The 26,794-nt window shown below is 43.4% G+C and overlaps 1 protein-coding gene and 2 pseudogenes across 1 annotated transcript; all 3 read left to right on the top strand.

The window, feature by feature from the left end:
• The first annotated feature begins 5,719 nt into the window (after nt 1-5,719).
• Nucleotides 5,720-6,307, top strand: LOC138080906 (interferon tau-6). Its single transcript, XM_068973789.1, has one exon. The coding sequence runs from the start codon at nt 5,720-5,722 to the stop codon at nt 6,305-6,307; it is 588 nt and encodes a 195-aa protein (XP_068829890.1).
• A 9,538-nt stretch (nt 6,308-15,845) lies between these two features.
• On the top strand, nt 15,846-16,441 carry LOC138081170 (interferon tau-like; annotated as a pseudogene).
• A 9,330-nt stretch (nt 16,442-25,771) lies between these two features.
• Nucleotides 25,772-26,367, top strand: LOC138081076 (interferon tau-like; annotated as a pseudogene).
• The last annotated feature ends 427 nt before the right edge of the window (nt 26,368-26,794 follow it).

Raw genomic sequence — 26,794 nt, 5'->3', positions numbered from 1 at the left:
TTGTAAAAATTAAAACTATAGATTCATTACATTTTCTGGGCCAAATAGAAAATGTCTAAATGAAAACACAAAATGGGTGCGAGAGAGAAAACTTCTGAAAATGAGTACTGTCTTCCCTACTGAAAGCCTTGCTTTAAATTTATTGTTCCCCTTAAATAATAACTGCGCTTGTATCCCTTCCACTTTTCTCAGGAGTAAGAGAGAACACAGACACAAATAAAGGGATTTCAGAGAACACAACTGTGGCCAACCAATAGCCTGGGATGTGTCTATTCAGGTAGAATTGAGAAGTATTAAACAAATCTAATTGTAATTCAGGAATTTACCATGATGTGTATGTGCATGTGTGCATGCGTGTGTGTGTGCGCGTGTTTGCTCAGAGAGTGGGGAAGGGTTTCAGTTTAGCCTTCAATTCAGTTCAGTTCAGTAGTTCAGTCATGTCCGACTCTTTGCGACCCCATGAATCGCAGCACACCAAGCCTCCCTGTCCATCACCAACTCCCGGAGTTCACTCAGATTCACGTCCATCTAGTCAGTGCTGCCATCCAGCCATCTCATCCTCTGTCATCCCCTTCTCCTCCTGCCCTCAATCCCTCCCAGCATCAGAGTCTTTTCCAATGAGTCACCTCTTCGCATGAGGTGGCCAAAGTACTGGAGTTTCAGCTTTAGCATCATTCCTTCCAAAGAAATCCCAGGGCTGATCTCCTTCAGAATGGACTGGTTGGGTCTCCTTGCAGTCCAAGGGACTCTCTAGAGTCTTCTCCAACACCAAGTTAAAAGCATCAATTCTTTGGCGCTCAGCCTTCTTCACAGTCCAACTCTCACATCCATACATGACCATAGGAAAATCCATAGCCTTGACAAGATGGACCTTAGTCAGCAAAGTGATGTATGTCCCTGCTTTTGAATATACTATCTAGGTTGGTCATAACTTTTCTTCCAAGGAGTGAGCATCTTTTAATTTCATGGCTGCAGTCACCACGTGCAGTGATTTTGGAGCCCTAAAAGATAACGTCTGACACTGTTTCCCCATCAATTTCCCATGAAGTGATGGGACCGGATGCCATGATCTTCGTTTTCTGAATGTTGAGCTTTAGGCCAACTTTTTCACTCTCCTCTTTCACTTTCATCAAGAGGCTTTTTTGTTCCTCTTTACTTTCTGCTATAAGGGTGGTGTCATCTGCATATCTGAGGTTATTGATATTTCTCCCGGCAATCTTGAGTCCAGCTTGTGTTTCTACCAGTCCAGCGTTTCTCATGATGTACTCTGAATAAGTTAAATAAGCAGGGTTACAATATACAGCCTTGACGTACTCCTTTTCCTATTTGGAACCAGTGTGTTGTTCCATGTCCAGTTCTAACTGTTGCTTCCTGACCTGCATACAGATTTCTCAAGAGGCAGGTCAGGTGGTCTGATATTCCCATCCCGCCTAGATCTATCAAATCTCTGCCTCAATTTACAGACTTGTCTTTAGATTGCTTCTCTCCAACTGACAAAGGAGAGGGCTCTCTAATTCATATGTTAAATAAGTTTTCTTCCTTTTCTTCTTCCTTCAACACTTTGGGGCCACTTTTGGGGGCAAGACTACATGTACAATTTTTGGTCTCACCTGGCCAGCTTTGTCAGGCTTCCCAGGTGACACCGGTGGTAAAGAACCTGCCTGCCAATCCAGGAGACATAAAGACCAGGGTTTGATCCCTGTGTCAGGAAGATTCCCCGGAGGAGGAAATGGTACCCCACTCCGGTATTCTTTCCTGGAGAATCCCATGGTAGGGGAGCCTGTCCACAGGGTCACAAAGAGTCAGACATGATTGAACTGACTTAGCATGTGCACGTGGCTGTCTTTGAGACTGTTTGAAAACTTTCAAATATTATGATTTCTTCCATTTTTTGGTAGACCTTCTTTAGATTTAACTTACACTTTGCCATGGCGTCAGCAGAAAAGACATTTGTCTATATTCTCTCTCAACTACTTCAAAATTATATTTGTTTTATTTTTGTCCACAAATAACACTAAAGTTTTGCCTTTCAGGAAAGTTGAAATGAGAAACAAAAAATTTCTCGTCTTAAAAATCACAGACAATATGCTGATGCCCTCTGCCATTCTGTTCCTTCCATTTGTATGAACTCTAGGATGAAATGTTTAGGAACGCAGCAGGAGAGAGACAAATTGGCCAGTAAATCAATATGCAAAAAATAAGTTCTTAAATGTTTTTTTGCTGTTCTTTAAATTTAAAACAAAACATCATGAGTAAGTAAAGAAACAAGGCTATTTCTCGCTGTCACAGCCTGGGCCTCACTGCTCTGCCTTCTGAGCACCAGACAGAGATGGATCGACAAGTCAGCCCAACAGAAGGATGTAGACTGAATGAACAACTGCAGGGCACTGATTCTGTGACATAGGCTTTCAACAATACATCACACCATCACTGAATTCCCTATACCCGACGCAGAAATTCTGAGCAAAACAAATCTTGAACACTTTAAGTAAAAGACTTGAACTATAAAAGCTATAGTGGCAAAATAAAAATCGTCTACCAAAGGTGTAACAATTGCCATTGGATAATGCCTCCACCTAGTTAGCTCTCCACACTTTAGCTCTCAGCATCTGAGGGCTGCTGACCCTTGATATCTGGGGACATGGATCAGGAGAAGAGGAGGTCATCACTGAGAACTCCCCTCCTTCACACAAACACTGCATGGGAGAGGTTGGAGATGCTGGAAGATGAATGATTTTGCAAACAAAGAGACAAGCCCCTCCACAGTGGAATTCTGAAGTTCTCAGGATGTGGTTAGCCTGCCCTCATGGATGAGGCCCAGAGAGTTTGGTTGAGGACACTGTTATTCCAGAGGATAAGTGCAACTGGAGGTGATAACCACCTTGGGAGTGAGGTGGTGCTGCAGAGGCAATTAATTATCTTGGAATTAGAATATTCACACATAACATGCATCAGAAAAGAAGCAGGATTCCTGGTGGGGGTATTGGCACAGCCTGTGGAAGACTCCAGATTTACCATAAAAGTCATGTTGAAAGAAACCATGCTCTCTCGTATACTGTTCCTGACTGTTGATCGGGAGACTATTATACACAGCGAAATAAATAAGTCAGAAAGAAAAACAGCAAAAGAGATACAGATGTAAGGAACTGAATTTTGGACTCTGTGTGAGAAGGTGAGGGTGGGATGATTTAAGAGAACAGCACGAAATATGTAATTTACCGTATGTGAAGAAGTAGATCGCCAGTCCGGGTGCGATGAAGATGACACGGATCTGAGGGCTGGTGCGCTGGAACCACACTGAGGGATGGGACAAGGAGGGAGGCGGGAGGGGGTTTCAGGATGGGGGACACATGTACACCCATGGGTGATTCATGTCGATGTATGGCAAAACCCACTACAATATTGTAAAGTAATTAGCTTCCAATTAAAATAAACAAGTTATTTTTAAAAAATAAAGAAATAATGACAACTTAAAAGTTGAAAGTTATGTTGTATTTGGTGGGAATTCGGGAGGCAGTATATCAATTCACCCTGAGAGATAGCTCCAAGGAGGAGAGGGGAAAAGTCAGGTTATGTAGGAATTTGCAAGAAAGGGGACATAGTGTGAACATCAAAGTATTTTTGAGAATTTAAGAAAACCAGGTATCTCAAGTTAAGGAATTTAGCACTTTTCCTTTGTATGGGAAGACGCAAGTGTCTGGGCTCACTGAAAACATTCCTTTCTGCATCTCAGCTCTCCTAGGGCAGTTTTCCTTGCATTTTCAAACATCTTGCACTTTATTCACATCCTGAATTGCCTTGGGTCCACCTTAGGGAGTAGCTGCAATTTGGTAGCTGTTGAAAAGGCAGAGGATCCAGAGATCAAATTGCCAACATCCGCTGGTCATGGAAAAGGCAAGAGAGTTCCAGAAAAACATCTATTTCTGCTTTGTTGACTATGCCAAAGCCTTTGACTATGTGGATCACATAAACTGTGGAAAATTCTTCAAGAGATGGGAATACCGGACTGCCTGACCTGCCTCTTGAGAAACCTGTATGCAGCTCAGGAAGCAACAGTTAGAACTGGACATGGAACAGACTGGTTCCAAATAGGAAAAGGAGTACATCAAGGCTGTATATTGTCACCCTGCTTATTTAACTTATACGCAGAGTACAGCATGAGAAATGCTGGGCTGGATGAACCACAAGCTGGAATCTAGATTGCCGGGAGAACTATCAATAACCTCAGATATGCAGATAACATCACCCTTATGGCAGAAAGTGAAGAGGAACTAAAAAGCCTCTTGATGAAAGTGAAAGAGGAGAGTGAAAAAGTTGGCTTAATGCTCAGCATTCAGAAAACGAAGATCATGGCATCCGGTCCCATCCCTTCATGGGAAATAGTTGGGGAAACAGTGTCAGATTTTATCTTTTAGGGCTCCAAAATCACTGCAGATGGTGCCTGCAGCCATGAAATTTAAGGATGCTTACTTACTCCTTGGAAGGAAAGTTGTGACCAACCTAGATAGTATATTGAAAAGCAGAGACATTACTTTGCCAGCAAAGGTCCGTCGAGTCAAGGCTATGGTTTTTCCAGTGGTCATGTATGGATGTGAGAGTTGTGAAGAAAGCTGAGCACCGAAGAATTGATGCTTTTGAACTGTGGTGTTGGAGAAGACTCTTGAGAATCCCTTGGACGACAAGGAGATCCAACCAGTCCAACCTAAAGGAGATCAATCTTGGGTGATCTTTGGAAGAACTGATGCTGAAGCTGAAACTCCAACACTTTGGCCACCTCATGCGAAGAGTTGACACACAGGAAAAGACTCTGATGCTGGGAGGGATTGGGGACAGGAGGAACAGGAGATGACAGACGATGCCATGCCTGGATGGCATCACCGATTCGATGGACGTGAGTTTGGGTGAACTCTGGGAGTTGGTAATGGACAGGGAGGCTTGGTGTGCTGCAATTCATGGGGTCGCAAAGAGTCGGACACGACTGAGCGACTGAACTGAACTGAGCCCACAGGTGTATTCCCCCTTCCTGAGCACCCTGGAGGGCTGGAAACTCTTGATGAATGTGTCATCCTGGTTTACTGATATGGCAGGAGATACTCCACTCACATGACCTGGTGGCCCCACTGCAACGTAATCTCAGGAACCTGAATGAATATTCTCAAAAGAACAGAAACACCCGAGTAGTTCATTCATCCTTAATTATAAGCTTATCCTCTGTGAGACATAAAACAGTACAAAAATCAATATGGCCTGAGTGACTCTGCATTCCTATGTGTAAGATAAGGAGGGAAAAATGCAGTTAAGAATCAAGGGAAAATTATGTTCCTGACATACGATAAACAAAAGGAATGTTTATATATATTATACCTAAATTTGTGCCTAATAACTATGTACACATCAATAAGTCTTTCCATACGTACATCAGTTCAGCCTTTATTTAGTTTCTCATTTAATTGATATACATTTACATTGACAAATCCAAATTTTATTGGGAAAATTAAACTTCTACTGTAAAAATTAAGAGTTTAGATTGGCTACATTTTCTAGGTCAAGTAGAAAATACCTAAATGAAAACAAACAGGAAGTGAGAGAGAAATTTTTGGATAATGAGTACCGTCTTCACTATTTAAAGCCTTGCTTAGAACGATCGTCATCAGAGAACCTACCTGAAGGTTCCCCCAGACCCCATCTCAGCCAGCCCGGCGGCAGCCACATCTTCCCCATGGCCTTCTTGCTCTCTCTACTGATGGCCCTGGTGCTGGTCAGCTATGGCCCGGGAGGATCGCTGGGTTGTTACCTATCTCGGAGACTCGTGCTGGATGCCAGGGAGAACCTCAGGCTCCTGGACCGAATGAACAGACTGTCACCTCGTTCCTGTCTGCAGGATAGAAAAGACTTTGGTCTTCCCCAGGAGATGGTGGAGGGCGACCAGCTCCAGAAGGACCAGGCCTTCTCTGTGCTCTATGAGATGCTCCAGCAGAGCTTCAACCTCTTCCACACAGAGCGCTCCTCTGCTGCCTGGGACACCACCCTCCTGGAGCAGCTCCGCACTGGACTCCAACAGCAGCTGGAGGACCTGGACACCTGCAGGGGTCCCGTGATGGGGGAGAAAGACTCTGAACTGGGAAAGATGGACCCCATTGTGACTGTGAAGAAGTACTTCCAGGGTATCCATGACTACCTGCAAGAGAAGGGATACAGCGACTGCGCCTGGGAAATCGTCAGAGTGGAGATGATGAGAGCCCTCACTTCATCAACCACCTTGCAAAAAAGGTTAAAAAAGATGGGTGGAGATCTGAACTCACCTTGATGACTCTTGCCGACTAAGATGCCACATCACCCTCGTACACTCACCTGTGTTCATTTCAGAAGACTCTGATTTCTGCTCCAGCCACCAAATTCATTGAATTACTTTAGCTCATACTTTGTAAGTAGTAAAAAGCAGGGAGATATAAAAGTATTCAGCTGTAGGGGCATCAGTCCTGAAATGATGCCTGCCCTGATGTTATCTGTTGCTGATTTATTTATACCTTCTTGCATTTAACATACTTAAAATATTAGGAAATTTGTTGTTACATTTCATCTATATATCACATTAAAATTTCTAAAACATGCTTATGATTCTGTGTTATTAAATTTGTACTTTGTTCTATTTATTAAATCATAGAAAATGAGTTTCTTTAATCAAAAATGAAAATCCACACCCCCATTTTAAAACTGTATTAAAGAATAGGTGGTTACATTTGTTTATTCATTCGTTCCATTCATATTATACATATACACTGAGTACCTACGTGACAGACTGTGTAATTCTCACCAAGGAATACAAGTGAAGAAAGCAAATGTAGCTCCTACTGCATGGAAACTCTCAGTCTTACACAGAAGAGGACATAAAAACAGTATTATTTTATTCTAATTATAGTAGGGACTGCAAAGAGATGTAAAGGAATAGAATGTCCTCACACGGGAAGCCTTAGGTCCAAATGATGCTGGAAAGACAAATAATGTTATCTATCTTACTAAGCTGCCTACAGAGCTTCCCTGGTAGTTCAGCTGGTAAAGTGTGCGCGTGCAGAGCTGAAGACCCCTGTTTGATTCCTGGGTCAGGAAGATCCCTTTGAGAAGGGATAGGCTACCTACCCACTGCAGTATTCTTGGGCTTTCCTGGTGGTTCAGTTGGAAAAGAAAATGCCTGTAAGGCTGGAGACCTGGGTTGGCAAGATCCCCTGAAGGAGGGTTAAGCAGCCCACTCCAGTATTCTTGTCTGGAGAATCCCCATGAACAGAGGAGCCTGGAGGGCTGTAGCCCATGGGGTCCCAAAGAGTGCAACACCACTAAGCACACGGCACAGAAAGTCCATTAATTCTCTTCACTTAGTTTCAAATTACCAAAATCCAGGGAGACGTTCTTAGATAGACGTTACCTAAACACAATTATTTCTATAGAGCTGACCGAAAAGCACTTTTTTCTCCTTACTCTTAGAATCACAGACCATAGTTCCAGAGAGCCAGGTAGATCATTCATGTGGCAAAGGCACAAGAGAAATATCCATTGCTTCCAGCAAGCTTGCTTTATCAATTACAAAAGGCTCACTTTGCTACAGTAGTAGAGCTAGGAGAGGCCATTGCTCTCCTGATCTCCGGGCAGCCCCCATTCAACAAGGACAGCCACCCAAAGGCCCCATGTCCTAGTGGACAGGCACCCAGGGATTTCCCTGTTGCTTCTGGGATTCCACCCTGCAATTCTTGGGAACCCTATGGTAGTGGATGGCGACCTCAGGAATACCCTACAGTTTGGGGATTACACCCACCAAATTTTGGGCCCCCTGGGTTAGTGGACAGCCACCTCAGGATCACCCAGCAACTTTGGGGCCCCACATGCTAGTGGATGACCCCAATAACTTCCCATCCCCCATCCTATATCTTGGCACTCACAGGAGTTTCTGCCATCTCCTGCCTGCCACCAATAGTTGGGTTGTACCCTTCAGGCTTACAAGACCCTTTGCCCAGCTTCAAGAACAAAGAAAGAATCTGCCGTCAAGAACAGAGGCATGGATGGTTTAATGGATGGGAGGCGCTTACATGTCTGAAGCAAGGTCCTGTTGCAACAGCCCACCATGTGTGGTGCATTGGGGGTGGGAAGTATTAATACATGATGACAGGCTTCATTCTGAGAGCAATGCAGGGGTGGGGAATAGAGGTTGGGGAAGTGGGGAATGGGGAAGGAGGGAGAGGGGGATGGGGGAGGAGATTGCTAGTCCTAGTGGGAGTGAGATCAGGTGGGCTCATTAGTTATCATGGAAAGCACTAGAGGGACAGGCCTCTCACCACCCCTTTGACATTTTAAGATAATGGGATTAGAACTAACAATAGAAAGATCTTACCACAACCACTGCCATAATAAACATCTTAAGATAAGCAAGATACATTGTTCTATTGACTAAGACAAACCAACATTGAAAAAAGAGTGTGTTTTTCTTGTTCTTCTTGAGAACTCAAACCCTATATCCTCCTGGAGGGCCCCAGACCCCCCTATCCTCCTTGGGGTCCACAGGCTTCTTATCAATCTGCCTAGGAACAAACATTCTCAGAGATCTCTAATTCCTAGGTTAAATACATGTCAGTTGCTCAGTTGAGTACAACCCGTTTGCAACTCCATGGACTGTATCCTTTTCATACTGTTCATGTGATTCTCAAGGCAAGAATACTGAAGTGGTTGGCCATTCCCTTCTCCAGTGGACCACATTTGTCACTTACAACCAACCTAGACAGCATATTAAAAAGCAGAGACATCACTATGCCAACAAAGGTCCATCAAGTCAAAGCTATGCTTTTTCCAATAGTCACGTATGGATTTGAGAGTTGGACCATAAAGAAAGCTGAGTGCTGAAGAATTGATGCTTTTCAACTGTGGTGTTGGAGAAGACTCTTGAGAGTCCTACTGTATGCAAAGAAATCCAACCAGTCCATCCTAAAGGAAATCCGTCCTGAATATTCACTGGAAGGAGTGATGCTGAAGCTGAAACTCCAATACTTTGGCCACCTGATGTGAAGAACTGATGCTTTGAAAACTTCCTGATGCTGGGAAACATGGAAGGCGGGAGTAGCAGGGGGTGACAGAAGATGAGATGGCTGGATGACATCAGCGAGTCAATGTACATGAGTTTGAGTAAGCTCGGGGAGTTGGTGATGGACAGGGAGGCCTGGTATGCTGCAGTCCATGGGATCACAAGACTCAGACACGTCTGAGTGACTGAACTGAAATGGACTGTACCCCCAGGCTCCAGGTCCACGGAATTCTCCAGGCAAGGAAACTGGAGTGGGTTGTCATTTCCTTCTCCTGTATATCAAGTAAGTTTGGGTTTTTTTTTTTTTCTCTCTTCCTTCAACACTTTAGGGAAATTTTGGGGGACAAGACTATGTGGATAATTTTTGGACTCATCTGGCTGTCTTTGTGGGGGCTCCCCAGGTGCCACTGGTGCTAAAGAACCCACCTGCCACTGCAGGAGTCATAAGAGACCTGGGTTTGATTTCTGGGTCGGGAAGATCCCCTGGAGGAGGAAATGGCAACCCACTCCAGTATTCTTGCCTGGAGAATCCCATGGACAAGGAGGCCTGTCAGACATGACTGAAGTGACTTCACACGCACACATGCTTGTCTTTGTGACTGTTTAACATCCTTTAAATGTTACGATTCTTCCACTGTTTGGCTGAGTTTTTTTTAGATTTAACTTGCACTTTGCCATTTTGTCAGCAGAAATGTCACTTATCTTTCTTCACTTTCATCACATTCAGGTATACATATGTTTTATTTTTGCCCCAAAACATCTACTCTTTTGCTTTCTAGGAAAGTTCAAATGAGTGACAAAATATCCAAAGCCTTGAAAATCACAGAAAATGAGGTGAAGCCCCTCTGCCATTCTTTTATTTCCCTTTGTATTAACTGTAGAATGAAATGGAACATAACCCAGGAGGACAGAGACAAACTTCGACCAGTGACTCACTATGTAATTAATTATAAGTTCCTAAACCTTTTATTGTTTTTTAAATTTTAAAAGAAACATCATGAGTAAGTAAAGAAAGAAGGCTATATCTCCGTGACACAACCTGGCCTCATGGCTCCAAATTCTCAGCACGAAACAGAGATGGATAGACAAGTCAGCCCAACATTCGGATGTACCACATGAATATTAAAGATCACTGATTCCTGTGACACAGGCTTCTAAGAATATGCAATATCACCTCTGAACTCCCTATAGCCAACTCAGAAATTCTGAGGAAAACAAATGTTCAACAGTTTAAATAAAAGGTTTCAATGATAGACACTGCAGTGGCAAAATAAAAATTGCCTACTAAAGTGTAACTACTGCAACTGGATAATGCCACCACCTGGGTAGTAGTCTCACCTGGAAAATCCCATAGACACAAGAGTCTGGCGGGCTACAGTCCATAGGGACACAACGAACCGGACACGACTGAGCGACTGACACACACACACGTAGACAGAAACACACTTTAGCTCTCAGCATCTTGGCTGCTGATCCTTGATACCTGGGGACACAGGTCAGAAGAGGAGGTCATCACTGAGAACTCGTGTTCTTCACAGAAGCACTCCAGGGAGAGGGTGGGGATCCTGGAAGATGAATGATTTTGCAGAGAAAGAGACAAGGCCCTCCACAGTAGAGCCTGAACCTCTCAGGATGTGGTAAGCCTGCCCTCACGAGTGAGTGCCAGAGAGTTTGGGCGAAGGACACTGTCATTCCAGACGAATAGTGCTATCAGAGGTGAAAACTACCTTGTGAGTGCGGCAGTGTTGGAAATATAATTAATTACCATGGTTTAGAATCTTCATACTTAAGTGCATGGGAAGGAAACAGGCTTCCTGGCGGGGGTGTGAGAACAGCCTGCAGAGGACTGTAGATCAACCATAAAACACCGGTGGAAAGAAACAGCCACGTCTAGTGCATCATTCCTGACTGTCGACTTGAAGAAAAGTGTCACAACCGAAATGGTGGGAGTTATGTTTTATTGGGTGGGAATTCAGGAGACAGTATTTCAAGTCACCCTGAGAGAAGTGTTCCAAGGAGGTTGGCGGGGGAGAGGGGGAGCCAGGTTGTATAAAAGTTTGCGACTACGGGCAGGTAGTCTGAAGCTCTAAAGAATTTTTGTGAAGTAGAGAAAACCAGATCTCTCAAGTAAAGGAATTTAGCACTTTGCTCTGTATGGGAAGATGCAAGAGTCTGGGCTCACCGAAATCATTCTTTTCATGCATCTCACCTATCCTGGGGCCATGCGCCTTGCACTTTTTCACATCCTGAGTTCCCTTGGGCTCACCTTAGGGAGTGGCTCCAATCTGATAGCTGTCAGACCAGGGGTATATTCCTCCTTTCTGAGCACCCTGGAGGGCTGGAAACTGATGACTTTATCATCTTGGTTTACTGATATGGCAGGAAATACCCCATTCTTCATGACCTGCGGTCCACTGAAATGTAACCTCAGGAACCTGAATGAATGTTCTCAAAAGAGAAGAAACAACTGATTAGCTCATGCACTCATAATTACAAGCCTCTGCAATGGCACCCCAGACCAGTACTCTTGCCTAGAAAATCCCATGGACAAAGGAGCCTGGTAGGCTGCAGTCCATGGGGTTGCTAAGAGTCAGACAGGACTGAGCGACTTCACTTTCACTTTTCACTGTCATGCATTGGAGAAGGAAATGGCAACCCACTCCAGTGTTCTTGACTGGAGAATCCCAGGGACAGGGGAGCATGGTGGGCTGCCGTCTATGGGGTTGCACAGAGTCGGACACGACTGAAGTGACTTACCAGCAGCAGCAGCTCTGATTAAAACAAAACAAAATACAGAAACCCATATGAGCTGAGGGACTCTGACCTCCTATGTATAATGTAAGGAGAGAAAAATGCAGTTCAGACTCAAGGAAAAATTTTGTTCTTGATACAAATAAAAGGAATCTTTAAGTGTATTAAAATGTGTACATAAGTATATACATGTGTATAATTCTTTAAATCCCTATATAACCTCAGCCTTTAATTAGTTTTTCATTTATTTGATATCCATTTGGCGTGACAAATCCAAAGTTTAGTGGGAAAGAAAAAACTTATTGTTAAATTTATAAGAATAGATTGATTACATTTTCTGGGTCAAATAGAAAATGTCTAAATGAAAACACAAAATGAATGTGAGAGAGAAAATTCATGACACTGAGTACTGTCTTCCCATTTTAAAGCTTTGCTTTAGATTTATTATTCCCTTTAAATAATAACTACACTTGCATCCCTACCACCTTGACTCAGTAGTAACATAGAACACAGCCACAATAAAGGGATTTCAGAGAAGACAACTGTGGCCAACCAATAGCCTGTGGTGTGCCTATTTGGGTAGAATTGAGAACTATTAAGGTAATCCAGTTGTAATTTGGAAATTAACAAGGATGTGCCCATGAGTGTGTGCATGCATGTGTGCGTGGGTATGCCTGCGTGTGAGTACATGTGTTTGCTCAGTGAGTGGGGAAGGGCCTCAATTTAGCCTAGGTCTATCAAATCTGTGCCTCAATTGACAGGCTTGTCTTCAGTTTGCTTCTCTCCAAATGACAAATGAGAGGGCTCTCTAATTCATTTCTTGAATAAGTTTTGTTCCCTTTCTTTCTTTCTTCAACAGTTTGGGGCCCCTTTGGGGTCAAGCATATATATACAATTTTTGGTCTCACCTGGCCATCTTTGTGGAGGCTTCTCAGGTGACGCCAGTGGTAAAGAACTCGCCTGCCATTCCAGGAGACATAAGAATCTGCGGTTTAATCCCTGGGTCAGGAAGATTCACTGGAGGAGGAAATAGCAACCCACTCAGGTATTCTTGCCTGGAGAATCCCATGGTCAGGGGAGCCTGTCCACAGGGTCACAAAGAGTCTGACATGACTGACGCGACTTAGCACGTGCACATGGCTGTCTTTGAGACTGTTTGACAACTTTCAAATATTATGATTCCTTCCGTTTTTTCATTGACCTTTCTTCAACTTACATTACCATACTGTCAGCAAAAAGACATTTGTCTATATTCTCTTTCGTGACATTGAAAATTATATTTGTTTTATTTTTGTCCACAAACAACTCTCAAGTTTTGCATTCCAGGAAAGTTGACATGAGAAACAAAAAATCTCTAGTGTTGAAAATCACAGAAAATATGGTGGGCCCCTTGCCATTCTGTTCCTTGCTTTTGTATGAACCCTAGGATGAAATGTTTAGGAACACAGTAGGAGAGACAAACTGGCCAGTAAATCAATATGCAAACAATAAGTTCTTAAATGTTTTTTTGCTGTTCTTTAAATTTAAAACAAAACATCATGAGCAAGTAGAGAAACAAGGCTATTTCTCGCTGTCACAGCCTGGTCCTCACTGCTCTACCTTCTGAGCACGGGACAGAGATGGATCGACAAGTCAGCCCAACAGAAGGATGTAGACTGAACGAACAACTGCAGGGCACTGATTCTGTGACATAGGCTTTCAACAATACATCACACCATCACTGAATTCCCTATACCCGATGCAGAAATTCTGAGCAAAACAAATCCTAAACTCTTTCAGTAAATGACTTGAATGATAGAAGCTGTAGTGGCCAAAAAAATTTGTGTACCAAAGGTGTTACAATTGCCATTGGATAATGCCTCCACCTAGTCAGCTCTTCACACTTTAGCTCTCAGCATCTGAGGGCTGCTGACCCTTGATATTGGGGACATGGATCAGGAGAAGAGGAGGTCGTACTGAAAAATCCCCTCCTTCACACACACATGTACTGGCGGAGGGTGGAGATGCTTGAAGATGAATGATTTTGCAAACAAAGAGACAAGCCCCTCCGCAGTAGAAATCTGAAGTTCTCGGGATGTGGTTATTGTGCCCTCTCTGGTGAGGCCCTGAGAGGCTGGGTTGAGGACACTCTCATTCCAGAGGAAAAGTGCAACTGGAGGTGGTGAAGCACCACATTCTGAGTAAGGTGGGGCTCGAAAGACAATTTTTTTTGGAATTAGAATCTTCAGAACTACATGCACCAGAAAGAAGCAGGATTCCTGGTGAGGATATTGGCACAGCCTGTGGAAGACTATGAAATTGAAAGTGAAGTCTCTCAGTCGTGTCCGACTCTTGGCAACCCCATGGACTGTAGCCTACTGTGTTCCTCCATCCATGGGATTGTCCAGGCTAGAATACTCGAGTGGGTTGTCATTTCCTTCTCCAATAGATCTACCATAAAAAGCAGGTGGAAAGAACTGTCATGTCTTGTATATTGTTCTTGACTGTTGATCTGGAGCCTATTATACACAGTGGAGTAAGTCAGAAAGAAAAACAGCAATACAGTATATTAATGCATATATATGGAATTTAGAAACATGGTAAGGATGACCCTATATATGAGACAGCAAAAGAGACACAGATGTAAAGAACAGAATTTTGGACTCTGTATGAGAAGGTGAGGGTGAGATGATTTGAGAGAATACCATTGAAATATGTAATTTACCGTATGTGAAATAGATCGCGAGTCTGGGTGCAATGAATGTGACAGGGCTCTGAGGGCTGGTGTGCTGGGACCACACTGAGGGATGGGACAGGGAGGGAGGTGGGAGGGGCGTTCAGGATGGGGACACATGTACAACCAAGGGTGATTCATGTCAATGTATGGCAAAAACCACTACAATATTTTAATTAGCTTTCAATTAAATTAAATAAGTTAATTAAAAAATAAAGAGATAATGACAACTTAAAAGTTGAAAGTTATGTTTTATTTGGTGGAAATTCGGGAGGCAGTAAATCAATTCACCCTGAGCTATTGCTCCAAGGGGGAGAGGGGAAGAGTCAGGTTATATAGGAATTTGCAAGAAAGGGGATGTAGTGTGAATATCAAAATATTTTTGAGAATTTAAGAAAACCAGCTATCTCAAGTTAAGGAATTTAGCACTTTTCCTTTGTATGGGAAGAAGCAAGTGCCTGGGCTCAGTGAAAACATTCCATTCCTGAACCTCAGCTCTCCTGGGGCATTTTTCCTTGCATTTTCTTGCATCTTGCATTTTTTCACTTCCTGAGTTGCCTTGGGCTCACCTTAGGGAGCAGCTGCAATTTGGCTGTTAGCCCACAGGTGTATTCCCCCTTCCTGAGCACCCTGGAGGGCTGGAAACTCTTGATGACTGTGTCATCCTAGTTTACTGATAAGCAGGAGATACTCCACTCCTCATGATCTTGTGGCCCCAGTGCAATGTAATCTCAGGAACCTGAATGAATGTTCTCAAAAGAACAGAAACAATGGAGTAGTTCATTCACTCTTAATCACAAGCCTCTGCTCTGTGGAACAGAAAACAAACTACAGAAACCAATATGGCCTGAGTGACTCTGAATTCCTATGAGTAAGATAAGGGGGGGAATGCAGTTAAGAATCAAGGAAAACTTTTGTTTTGACATAGCACGAACACAAGGAATGTTTATATATATTATACTTAAATGTGTACATAATAAGTATATACACCTCTGTGAATCTTTACATACTTACATACTTTCAGACTTTCTTTACTTTCTCATTGAACTGATATACATTTGCATTGACAAATCCAAACTTTATTGGGAGCATTAACCTTCTACCATAAAAATTAAGAATTTAGATTGACCACATTTTCTAGGTCAAATAGAAAATATCTAAATGAAAACGCACAGGGGAAGTGAGACAGAAATTTTCAGACAGTGAGTACCATCTTCCCTACTAAGCCTTGCTTAGAAAGATTATCATCAGACACCCTACCTCCAAGTTTCCACCAAATGCCCTCTCAGCCAGCCCTGCAGCAGCCTCATCTTCCCCATGGATTTCGTGCTCTCTCTACTGACGGCCCTGGTGCTGGTCAGCTACAGCCCGGGAGGTTCTCTGGCCTGTGATCTGTCTCAGAACCACGTGCTGGTTGGCACGCAGAACCTCAGGCTCCTGGCCCGAAAGAACAGACTCTCCCCTCACTCCTGTCTGTAGGGCAGAAAAGGCATCGGTTTTCCCCAGCAGATGGCAGAGGGTGACCAGCTCCAGGAGGTCCAGACCATCTCTGTGCTCCACGAGATGCTCCAGCAGAGCTTCCACCTCTTCCTCACAGAGCGCTCCTTTGCTGCTCTGGACACCACCCTCCTGGAGCAGCTCCTCACTGGACTGCATGAGCAGATGGAGGACTTCCATGCCTGCCTGGGGCAGGTGATGGGAGAGGAAGCCTCTGCTCTGGGAAGGATGGGCCCCACTCTGGCCTTGAAGAGGTACTTCCATGGAATCCATGTCTACCATGCTTTCTGAAAGAGAAAGAATACAGTGACTGCGCCTGGGAAATCGTCAGAGTGGAGATGATGAGAGCCCTCTCTTCATCAAGCACCTTGTACAAACGGTTCAGAAAGATGGATGGAGATCTGAACTCACCTTGAGATGACTCTCACCGACTAAGATGCCACATCACCCTTGTACACTCACCTGTATTCATTTCAGTTGACTGATTTCTGCTTTAGCCACCAAATTCATTGAATTACTTTAGCCGATACTTTGTCAGCAGTAATAAGCAAGTAGATATAAAAGTATTCAGCTCTAGGGGCATGAGTCCTAAAGTCATGCCGGCCGTGATGTTATCTGTTGCTGATTTGCTTACTCCTTCCTGCACCTAACATACTTAAAATATTTGTAAATTACAATTCATCTATACATCATATTAAACTTTTTAAAACATGATTACCATTTTGTATTATTAAATTTGTACTTTGTTCTATTTATTAATTCTTATGAAAGAAGATGAGTTTCTTTACTCAACAATTAAATCCAAACCTTCATTTAATATATTATTAAGGAACGGGTGCTTACATTTGTTTATTCATTGATTCCATTCATATTACACATATACATTGAGTACCTACGTGACAGACTGTGTAATTGTCACCAAGGAATACAAGTGAATAAAGCAAATGCAGGAACACATGTAAGAATTAAAGATTTTAAAATTTAAAAAAAAATAAAAAAATTAAAAAATAAATAAATTAATTAATTAAACACTTCTCAAAAAAAATAAATAAAGCAAATGCAGTTCCTACTGCATGGAAACTCTCAGTGTGACAGAGAAGAGGACATAAAAACAGTGTTATTTTATTTCAATTGTACTAAAGACTGCAAACAGAAGTGAAGGAAAAGAATGTTCTCATATGGGAAGCCTTAGGTATGGATACAAATGATACTGTATATCTTTCTAAGTACCTGTAGGACTTCTCTGGTAGCTCAGCTAGTAAAGAATTCACCTGCAGAGCAGGAGACACCGGTTCGATTCCTGGGTCAGGAAGATCCCCTGAAGAAGGGATAGGCTACCTACCCACTGCAGTTTTCTTGGGCTTTCCTGTTGCTTCAGTTGCTAAAGTATCTGCCTGAAATGTTGGAGACCTGGGTTGGCAAGATCCCCTGAAGGAGGGTTAAGCAACCCACTCCAGTATTCTTGTCTGGAGAATCCCCATGGACAGGGGAGCCTGGAGGGCTGTAGCCCACGGGGTCCCAAAGAGTGCAACACCACTAAGCACATGGCACAGAAAGTCCATGAATTCTCTTCACTTAGTTTCAAGTTACCAAAATCCAGGGAGACGTTCTTAGATAGACGTTACCTAAACACAGTTATTTCTATAGAGTTGGCCGAAAAGCACTTTTTTCTCCTTACTCCTAGAATCACAGACCATAGTTCCAGAGAGCCCAAGTACAGCATTTACATGGCAAAGGCACAAGAGAAATACCATTCCTTCCAGAAAGCTGGCTTAACCAATAACAAAAGGCTCACTTTGATACAGTAGCAGAGCTAGGAGAGGCCATTGTTCTCCTGACCTCTGGGCAGCCCCCATTCAACAAGGACAGCCACCCAAAAGCCCCATGTCCTAGTGGATAGCCACTAGGGATTTCCCTGTTGCTTCTGGGATTCCCCTTGCAACTCTTGGGCACCGTACAGTAGCGGATGGCCACCTCAGGAATACCCTACAGTTTGGGTATTACAGCCACCAAATTTTGGGCCCCCTGGGTTAGTGGACAGCCACCTCAGGGTCACCCAGCAACTTTGGGGCCCCACATGCTAGTGGATGACCCCAATAACTTCCCATCCCCCGTCTTGTATCTTGGCACTCACAGGAGTTTCTGCCATCTCATGCCTGCCACCAATTGTTGGGTTGTACAGTTCAGGCTTATAAGACCTTTTGCCCAGCTTCAAGACCAAAGAAAGAACCTGCCGTCAAGAACAGAAGTATGGATGGTTTAATGGATGGGAGGCGCTTACATGTCTGAAGCAAGGTCCTGTTGCAACAGCCCACCATGTGTGGTGCATTGGGGGTGGGAAGTATTAATACATGATGACAGGCTTCATTCTGAGAGCAATGCAGGGGTGGGGAATAGAGGGTGGGGAAGTGGGGAATGGGGAAGGAGGGAGAGGGGGATGGGGGAGGAGATTGCTAGTCCTAGTGGGAGTGAGATCAGGTGGGCTCATTAGTTATCATGGAAAGCACTAGAGGGACAGGCCTCTCACCACCCCTTTGACATTTTAAGATAATGGGATTAGAACTAACAATAGAAAGATCTTACCACAACCACTGCCATAATAAACATCTTAAGATAAGCAAGATACATTGTTCTATTGACTAAGACAAACCAATGTTGAAAAAAAAGTGTGTTTTTCTTCTCCTCCTTGAGAACTCCAAACCCTATATCCTCCTTGAGGGCCCCAGACCCCCCTCTCCTCCTTGGGGTCCCCAGGCTTATCAGTTTGCCTAGGAACCGACACTCTCAGAGATCTCTAATTCCTAGGTTAAATACATGTCAGTTGCTCAGTTGAGTACAACCCGTCTGCAACTCCGTGGACTGTATCCTTTTCATACTGTTCATGTGATTCTCAAGGCAAGAATACTGAAGTGGTTTGCCATTCCCTTCTCCAGTGGAGCACATTTGTCACTTATAACCAACCTAGACAGCATATTAAAAAGCAGAGACATCACTATGCCAACAAAGGTCCATCTAGTCAAGGCTATGGTTTTCCAGTTGTCACGTATCGATGTTACAGTTGGACCATAAAGAAAGCTGAGCGCTGAAGAATTGATGCTTTTCAACTGTGGTGTTGGAGAAGACTCGAGTCCTACTGTATGCAAAGAGATCCAAGCAGTCCATCCTAAAGGAAATCCGTCCTGAATATTCATTGGAAGGACTGATGCTGAAACTGAAACTTCAAAACTTTGGTACCTGATGTGAAGAACTGATGCTTTGAAAACATCCTGATGCTGGGAAACATGGATGGCGGGAGAAGGGGGTGACAGAACATGAGTTTGCTGGATGACATCAGCCACTCGATGGACATGACTTTGAGTAAGCTCTGGGAGTTGGTGATGGACAGGGAGGCCTGGTATGCTGCAGTCCATAGGGTCACAAGACTCAGACACGTCTGAGCGACTGAACAGAGATAGACTGTACCCCTCCAGGCTCCAGGTCCACGGAATTCTCAGGCAAGGAAACTGGAGTGGGTTGTCATTTCCTTCTCCTAGATATTAAGTTTTTTTTTTTCTCTCTCTTCCTCCAACACTTTAGGGAAACTTTGGGGGGAAACACTCTTTGGATAACTTTTGGACTCATCCGGCTATCTTTGTGGGGCCTCCCCAGGTGCCACTGGTGATAAAGAACCCACCTGCCACTACAGAAGACATAAGAGACCTGGGTTTGATCCCTGGGTCAGGAAGATCCCCTGGAGGAGGAAATGGCAACCCACTCCAGTATTCTTGCCTGGAGAATCCCATGGACAAGGGAGCCTGTCAGACTTGGCTGAAGTGACTAGGCACACACATGCTTGTGATTGTGACTGTTTAAGATCCTTTAGATATTACGATTCTTCCACTCTTTGGCTGAGTTTTTTTTAGATTTAACTTGCACTTTGCCATTTTATCAGCAGAAATGTCACTTATCTTTCTTCACTTTCATCATATTCAGATATAACATTTTATGTTTGCCCACAAATAACTACTGGTTTGCCTTCTAGGAAAGTTCAAATGAGTGACAAAATATCCAAAGCCTTGAAAATCATAGAAAATGAGGTGAAGCCCCTCTGCCATTCTTTTATTTCCCTTTGTATTAACTGTAGGATGAAATGGAACATAACCCAGGAGGACAGAGACAAACTTCGACCAGTGAATCACTATATAACTAATTATAAGTTCCTAAATCTTTTATTGTTATTTAAATTTTAAAAGAAACATGAGTAAGTAAAGAAAGAAGGCTATATCTTCCTGACACAGCCTGGCCTCATGGCTCCGCATTCTCAGCACGAAACAGAGATGGGTAGACAAGTCAGCCCAACATTCGGATGTACCTCATGAACAACTAAAGATCACTGATTCCTGTGACACAGGCTTCTAAGACTATGCAATACCACCTCTGAACGCCCTATAGCCAACTCAGAAAATCTGAGGAAAACAAATGTTCAACAGTTTAAATAAAAGGTTTCAATGATAGAAGCTGCAGTGGCAAAATAAAACTGCCTGCTAAAGTGTAACTACTGCAATTGGATAATGCCACCACCTGGGTAGTAGTCTCACCTGGAAAATCCCATAGACACAAGAGTCTGGCGGGCTACAGTCCATGGGGACACAACGAACCGGACACGACTGAGCGACTGACACACACACACGTAGACAGAAACACACTTTAGCTCTCAGCATCTTGGCTGCTGACCCTTGATACCTGGGGACACAGGTCAGAAGAGGAGGTCATCACTGAGAACTCGGGTCCTTCACAGAAGCACTCCAGGGAGAGGCTGGGGATCCTGGAGGATGAATGATTTTGCAGAGAAAGAGACAAGGCCCTCCATAGTCGAGCCTGAACCTCTCAGGATGTGGTAAGCCTGCCCTCACGAGTGAGTGCCAGAGAGTTTGGGCGAAGGACACTGTCATTCCAGACAAATAGTGCTATCAGAGGTGAAAACTACCTTGCGAGTGCGGCAGTGATGGAAATATAATTAATTACCATTGTTTAGAATCTTCATACTTAAGTGCACGGTAAAGAAACAGGATTCCTGGCGGGGGTGTTAGCACAGCCTGCAGAGGACGGTAGATCGACCATAAAACACCGGCGGAAAGAAACAGCCACGTCCAGTGCATTTCTTCCTGACTGTCAACTTGAAGAAAAGTGTCACAACCGAAATGGTGAGAGTTATGTTTTAGTGGGTGGGAATTCAGGAGACAGTATTTCAAGTCACCCTGAGAGAAGTGTTCCAAGGAGGTTGGCGGGGGAGAGGGGGAGCCAGGTTGTATAGAAGTTTACGACTACGGGCAGGTAGTCTGAAGCTCAAAAGTACTTTTGTGAAGTAGAGAAAACCAGATCTCTCAAGTAAAGGAATTTAGCACTTTGCTCTGTATGGGAAGATGCAAGAGTCTGGGCTCACCAAAATCATTCTTTTCATGCATCTCACCTATCCTGGGGCCACGCGCCTTGCACTTTTTCACATCCTGAGTTCCCTTGGGCTCACCTTAGGGAGTGGCTGCAATCTGATAGCTGTCAGACCAGGGGTATATTCCTCCTTCCTGAGCACCCTGGAGGGCTGGAAACTGATGATTTTATCATCCTGCTTTACTGATATGGCAGGAAACACTCCATTCCTCATGACCTGTGGTCCCAGTAAAATGTAACCTCAGTCACCTGAATGAATGTTCTCTAAAGAGCAGAAACAACGGATTTGCTCATGCACTCATAATTACAAGCCTCTGCTCTGATTAAAACAGAAAACAAAATACAGAAACCTATATGGGCTGAGGGACTCTGACCTCTTATGTATAAGGTAAAGAGAGAAAAATGCACTTTAGAGTCAAGGAAAAATTTTGTTCTTGACACAAAGAAAAGGAATCTTTATGTGTATTAAAATCTGTACATAAGTATGTACAGGTATTTAAGTCTTTACATCCCTACATAACTTCAGACTTTAGTTTCTCATTTTTTGGATATCCATTTGGAGTGACTAATCCACAGTTTAGTGGGAAAACAAAACACTTGTTAAAATTATAAGAATAGATTGATTACAATTTCTTGGTCAAACAGAAAATTTCTAAATGAAAACACAAAATGGATGTGAGAGAGAAAATTTATGACACTGAGTACTGTCTTCCCTATTTAAAGCCTTGCTTTCGATTTATTGTTCCCTTGGAATAATAACTGCACTTGCATCCCTTCTACCTTGACTCAGTAGTAACACAGAACAGAGGCACAAATAAAGGGATTGCAGAGAAGACAACTGTGGCCAACCAATAGCCTGGGGTGTGCCTATTTGGGTAGAATTGAGAACTAGTAAGGTAATCCAGTTGTAATTCGGAAATTAACAAGGATGTGCCCATGAGTGTGCATGTGCATGTGTGCGTGGATATGCCTGCGTGTGTGCACGTGTGTTTGCTCAGTGAGTGGGGAAGGGCTTCAATTTAACCTACATCTATCAAATCTGTGCCTCAATTGACAGGCTTGTCTTCAGTTTGCTTCTCTCCAAATGACAAATGAGAGGGCTCTCTAATTCATTTCTTGAATAAGTTTTGTTCCTTTTCTTTGTTCCTTCAACACTTTGGGGCACCTTATGTGGGCAGGAATGCATATATAAGTTTTGGTCTCACCTGGCCATTTTTGTGGAGGCTTCTCAGGTGACACCAGTGGTAAAGAACTTGCCTGCCAATCCTGGAAACATAAGAGTCCACGGTTTAATCCCTGGGTCGGGAAGATTCCCTGGAGGAGGAAATAGCAACCCACTCAGGTATTCTTGCCTGGAGAATCCCATGGTCAGGGGAGCCTGTCCACAGGGTCACAAAGAGTCAGACATGACTGAAGCGACTTAACACGTGCACATGGCTGTCTTTGAGACCGTTCAAATAGTCTCATTCCTTCCACTTTTTCATTGAACTTTCTTCAACCTACATTACCATACTGTCAGCGTAAAAGACATTTGTCTATATTCTCTTTCATGACATTCAAAATTGTATTTGCTTTATTTTTGTCCACAAACAACTCTCAAGTTTTGCATTCCAGGAAAAGTTGACATGAGAATCAAAAAAATCTCTAGTGTTGAAAATCACAGAAAATATGGTGACGCCCCTTGCCATTCTGTTCCTTCCTTTTGTATGAATCCTAGGATGAAATGTTTAGGAACACAGTAAGAGACAAACTGGCCAGTAAATCAATATGCAAAAAATAAGTTCTTAAATGTTTTTTGCTGTTCTTTAAATTAAAAAAAAAACATCATGAGTAAGTAAAGAAACAAGGCGATTTCTCGCTGTCACAGCCTGGGCCTCACTGCTCTGCCTTCTGAGCACCAGACAGAGATGGATCGACAAGTCAGCCCAACAGAAGGATGTAGACTGAATGAACAACTGCAGGGCACTGATTCTGTGACACAAGCTTTCAACAGTACATCACACCATCACTGAATTCCCTATACCCGACGCAGAAATTCTGAGCAAAACAAATCTTGAACACTTTAACTAAAAGACTTGAACGATAAAAGCTATAGTGGCAAAATAAAAATTGTCTACCAAAGGTGTAACAATTGCCTTTGGATAATGCCTCCACCTAGTTAGCTCTCCACACTTTAGCTCTCAGCATCTGAGGGCTGCTGACCCTTGATATTGGGGACATGGATCAGGAGAAGAGGAGGTCGTACTGAAAACTCCCCTCGTTTACACAGACATGCACTGGGAGAGGGTGGGGATACTGGAAGATGAATGATTTTGCAAACACAGAGACAAGGCCCTCCACAGTAGAAATCTGAAGTTCTCGGGATGTGGTTATCCTGCCATCACGGGTGAGATCCCGAGAGGCTGGGTTGAGGACACTGTCATTCCAGGGGAAAAGTGCTGCTAGAGGTGATAACCACCTTGTGAGTGAGGTGGTGCTCTAAAGACAATTAATTATCTTGCAATTACAATTTTCAGACCTACATGCACCAGAAAGGCAGCAGGATTCCTGGTGTGGATATTGGCACAGCCTGTGGAAGACTATGAAAGTGAAAGTGAAGTCTCTCAGTCTTGTCCGACTTTTTTGCAAACCCATGGACGGTAGCCTACTAGGCTTCTCCATCCATGGGATTTTCCAGGCTAGAATACTGGAGTGGGTTGCCATTTCCTTCTCCAATAGATCTACCATAAAAGCAGGTTGAAACAAACTGTCATATCATGTATATTGTTCCTGACACATGATCTGGAGCCTATCATACACAGTGAAGTAAGTCAGAAAGAAAAAAACCAACTTAGTATATTAACGCATATATTTGGAATTTAGAAACATGGTAAAGATGACCCTATATGTGAGACAGCAGAAGAGACACAGATGTAAAGAACAGAATTTTGGACTCCGTGCGAGAAGGTGAGGGTGGGATGATTTGAGAGAATACCATTGAAATATGTAATTTACCGTATGTGAAGTAGATCGCCAGTCCAGATGTGATGATTGTGACACGGCCCTCAGGGCTGGTGTGCTGGGACCACACTGAGGGATGGGACAGGGAGGGAGGCGGGAGGGGTGTTCAGGTTGGGGACACATGCACACCCAAGGGTGATTCACGTCAGTGTATGGCAAAACCCACTACAATATTGTAAAGTAATTAGTTTTCAATTAAAATAAATAGGTTTTTCAAAAAAATAAAGAAATAGTCACAACCTAAAAATTGACAGTTATGCTTTATTTAGTGGGAAATCAGAAGACAGTATATCAAGCCAACATGAGGGAATTGCTCCAAGGAGCTGAGGGGAAGGGTCAGGTTATATAGGAGTTTGCAAGAAAGGGGAGGTAGTGAACATCAAGGTATTTTTGTGAATTAAAGAAAACCAGCTATCTCAAGTTAAGGAATTTAGCACTTTTCCTTTGTATGGGAAGAAGTAAGTGTCTGGGCTCAGTGAAAACATTCCATTCCTGAACCTCAGCTCTCCTGGGGCATTTTTCCTTGCATTTTCTTGCATCTTGCATTTTTTCACTTCCTGAGTTGCCTTGGGCTCACCTTAGGGAGCAGCTGCAATTTGGTAGCTGTTAGCCCACAGGTGTATTCCCCCTTCCTGAGCACCCTGGAGGGCTGGAAACTCTTGATGACTGTGTCATCCTAGTTTACTGATATGGCAGGAGATACTCCACTCCTCATGATCAGTGCAATGTAATCTCAGGAACCTGAATGAATGTTCTCAAAAGAACAGAAACAACGGAGTAGTTCATTCACTCTTAATCACAAGCCTCTGCTCTGTGGAACAGAAAACAAACTACAGAAACCAATATGGCCTGAGTGACTCTGAATTCCTATGAGTAAGATAAGGGGGGGAATGCAGTTAAGAATCAAGGAAAACTTTTGTTTTGACATAGCACGAACACAAGGAATGTTTATATATATTATACTTAAATGTGTACATAATAAGTATATACACCTCTGTAAATTTTTACATACTTACATACTTTCAGACTTTCTTTACTTTCTAATTGAATTGATATACATTTGCATTGACAAATCCAAACTTTATTGGGAACATTAACCTTACACCATAAAAATTAAGAGTTTAGATTGACCACATTTTCTAGGTCAAATAGAAAATATCTAAATGAAAACATACAGGGGAAGTGAGACAGAAATTTTCAGACAGTGAGTACCATCTTCCCTACTAAGCCTTGCTTAGAAAGATTATCATCAGACACCCTACCTCCAAGTTTCCACCAAATGCCGTCTCAGCCAGCCCAGCAACAGCCTCATCCTCCCCATGGATTTCGTGCTCTCTCTACTGACGGCCCTGGTGCTGGTCAGCTACAGCCCGGGAGGATCTCTGGCCTGTGATCTGTCTCAGAACCACGTGCTGGTTGGCACGCAGAACCTCAGGCTCCTGGCCCGAAAGAACAGACTCTCCCCTCACTCCTGTCTGTAGGGCAGAAAAGGCATCGGTTTTCCCCAGCAGATGGCAGAGGGTGACCAGCTCCAGGAGGTCCAGACCATCTCTGTGCTCCACGAGATGCTCCAGCAGAGCTTCCACCTCTTCCACACAGAGCGCTCCTTTGCTGCCTTGGACACCACCCTCCTGGAGCAGCTCCGCACTGGACTCCATCAGCAGATGGAGGACTTCCATGCCTGCCTGGGGCAGGTGATGGGAGAGGAAGCCTCTGCTCTGGGAAGGATGGGCCCCACTCTGGCCTTGAAGAGGTACTTCCATGGAATCCATGTCTACCATGCTTTCTGAAAGAGAAAGAATACAGTGACTGCGCCTGGGAAATCGTCAGAGTGGAGATGATGAGAGCCCTCTCTTCATCAAGCACCTTGTACAAACGGTTCAGAAAGATGGATGGAGATCTGAACTCACCTTGAGATGACTCTCACCGACTAAGATGCCACATCACCCTTGTACACTCACCTGTGTTCATTTCAGTTGACTGATTTCTGCTTTAGCCACCAAATTCATTGAATTACTTTAGCTGATACTTTGTCAGCAGTCATAAGCAAGTAGATATAAAAGTATTCAGCTCTAGGGGCATGAGTCCTAAAGTCATGCCGGCCGTGATGTTATCTGTTGCTGATTTGCTTATTCTTTCCTGAACCTAACATACTTAAAATATTTGTAAAATTACAATTCATCTATACATCATACTAAACGTTTTAAAACATGTTTATCATTTTGTATTATTAAATTTGTACTTTGTTCTATTTATTAAATTCTTATGAAAGAAGATGAGTTTCTTTACTCAAAAAATAAATCCAAACCTCCATTTAATATATTATTAAAGAATGGGTGTTT

Source organism: Capricornis sumatraensis, chromosome 6 (assembly GCF_032405125.1).
Source record: "Capricornis sumatraensis isolate serow.1 chromosome 6, serow.2, whole genome shotgun sequence".
NCBI lineage: Eukaryota > Metazoa > Chordata > Mammalia > Artiodactyla > Bovidae > Capricornis > Capricornis sumatraensis.
The sequence above is the reverse complement of the archived record's forward strand: the minus strand, read 5'-3'. Positions and strand labels throughout refer to the sequence as shown.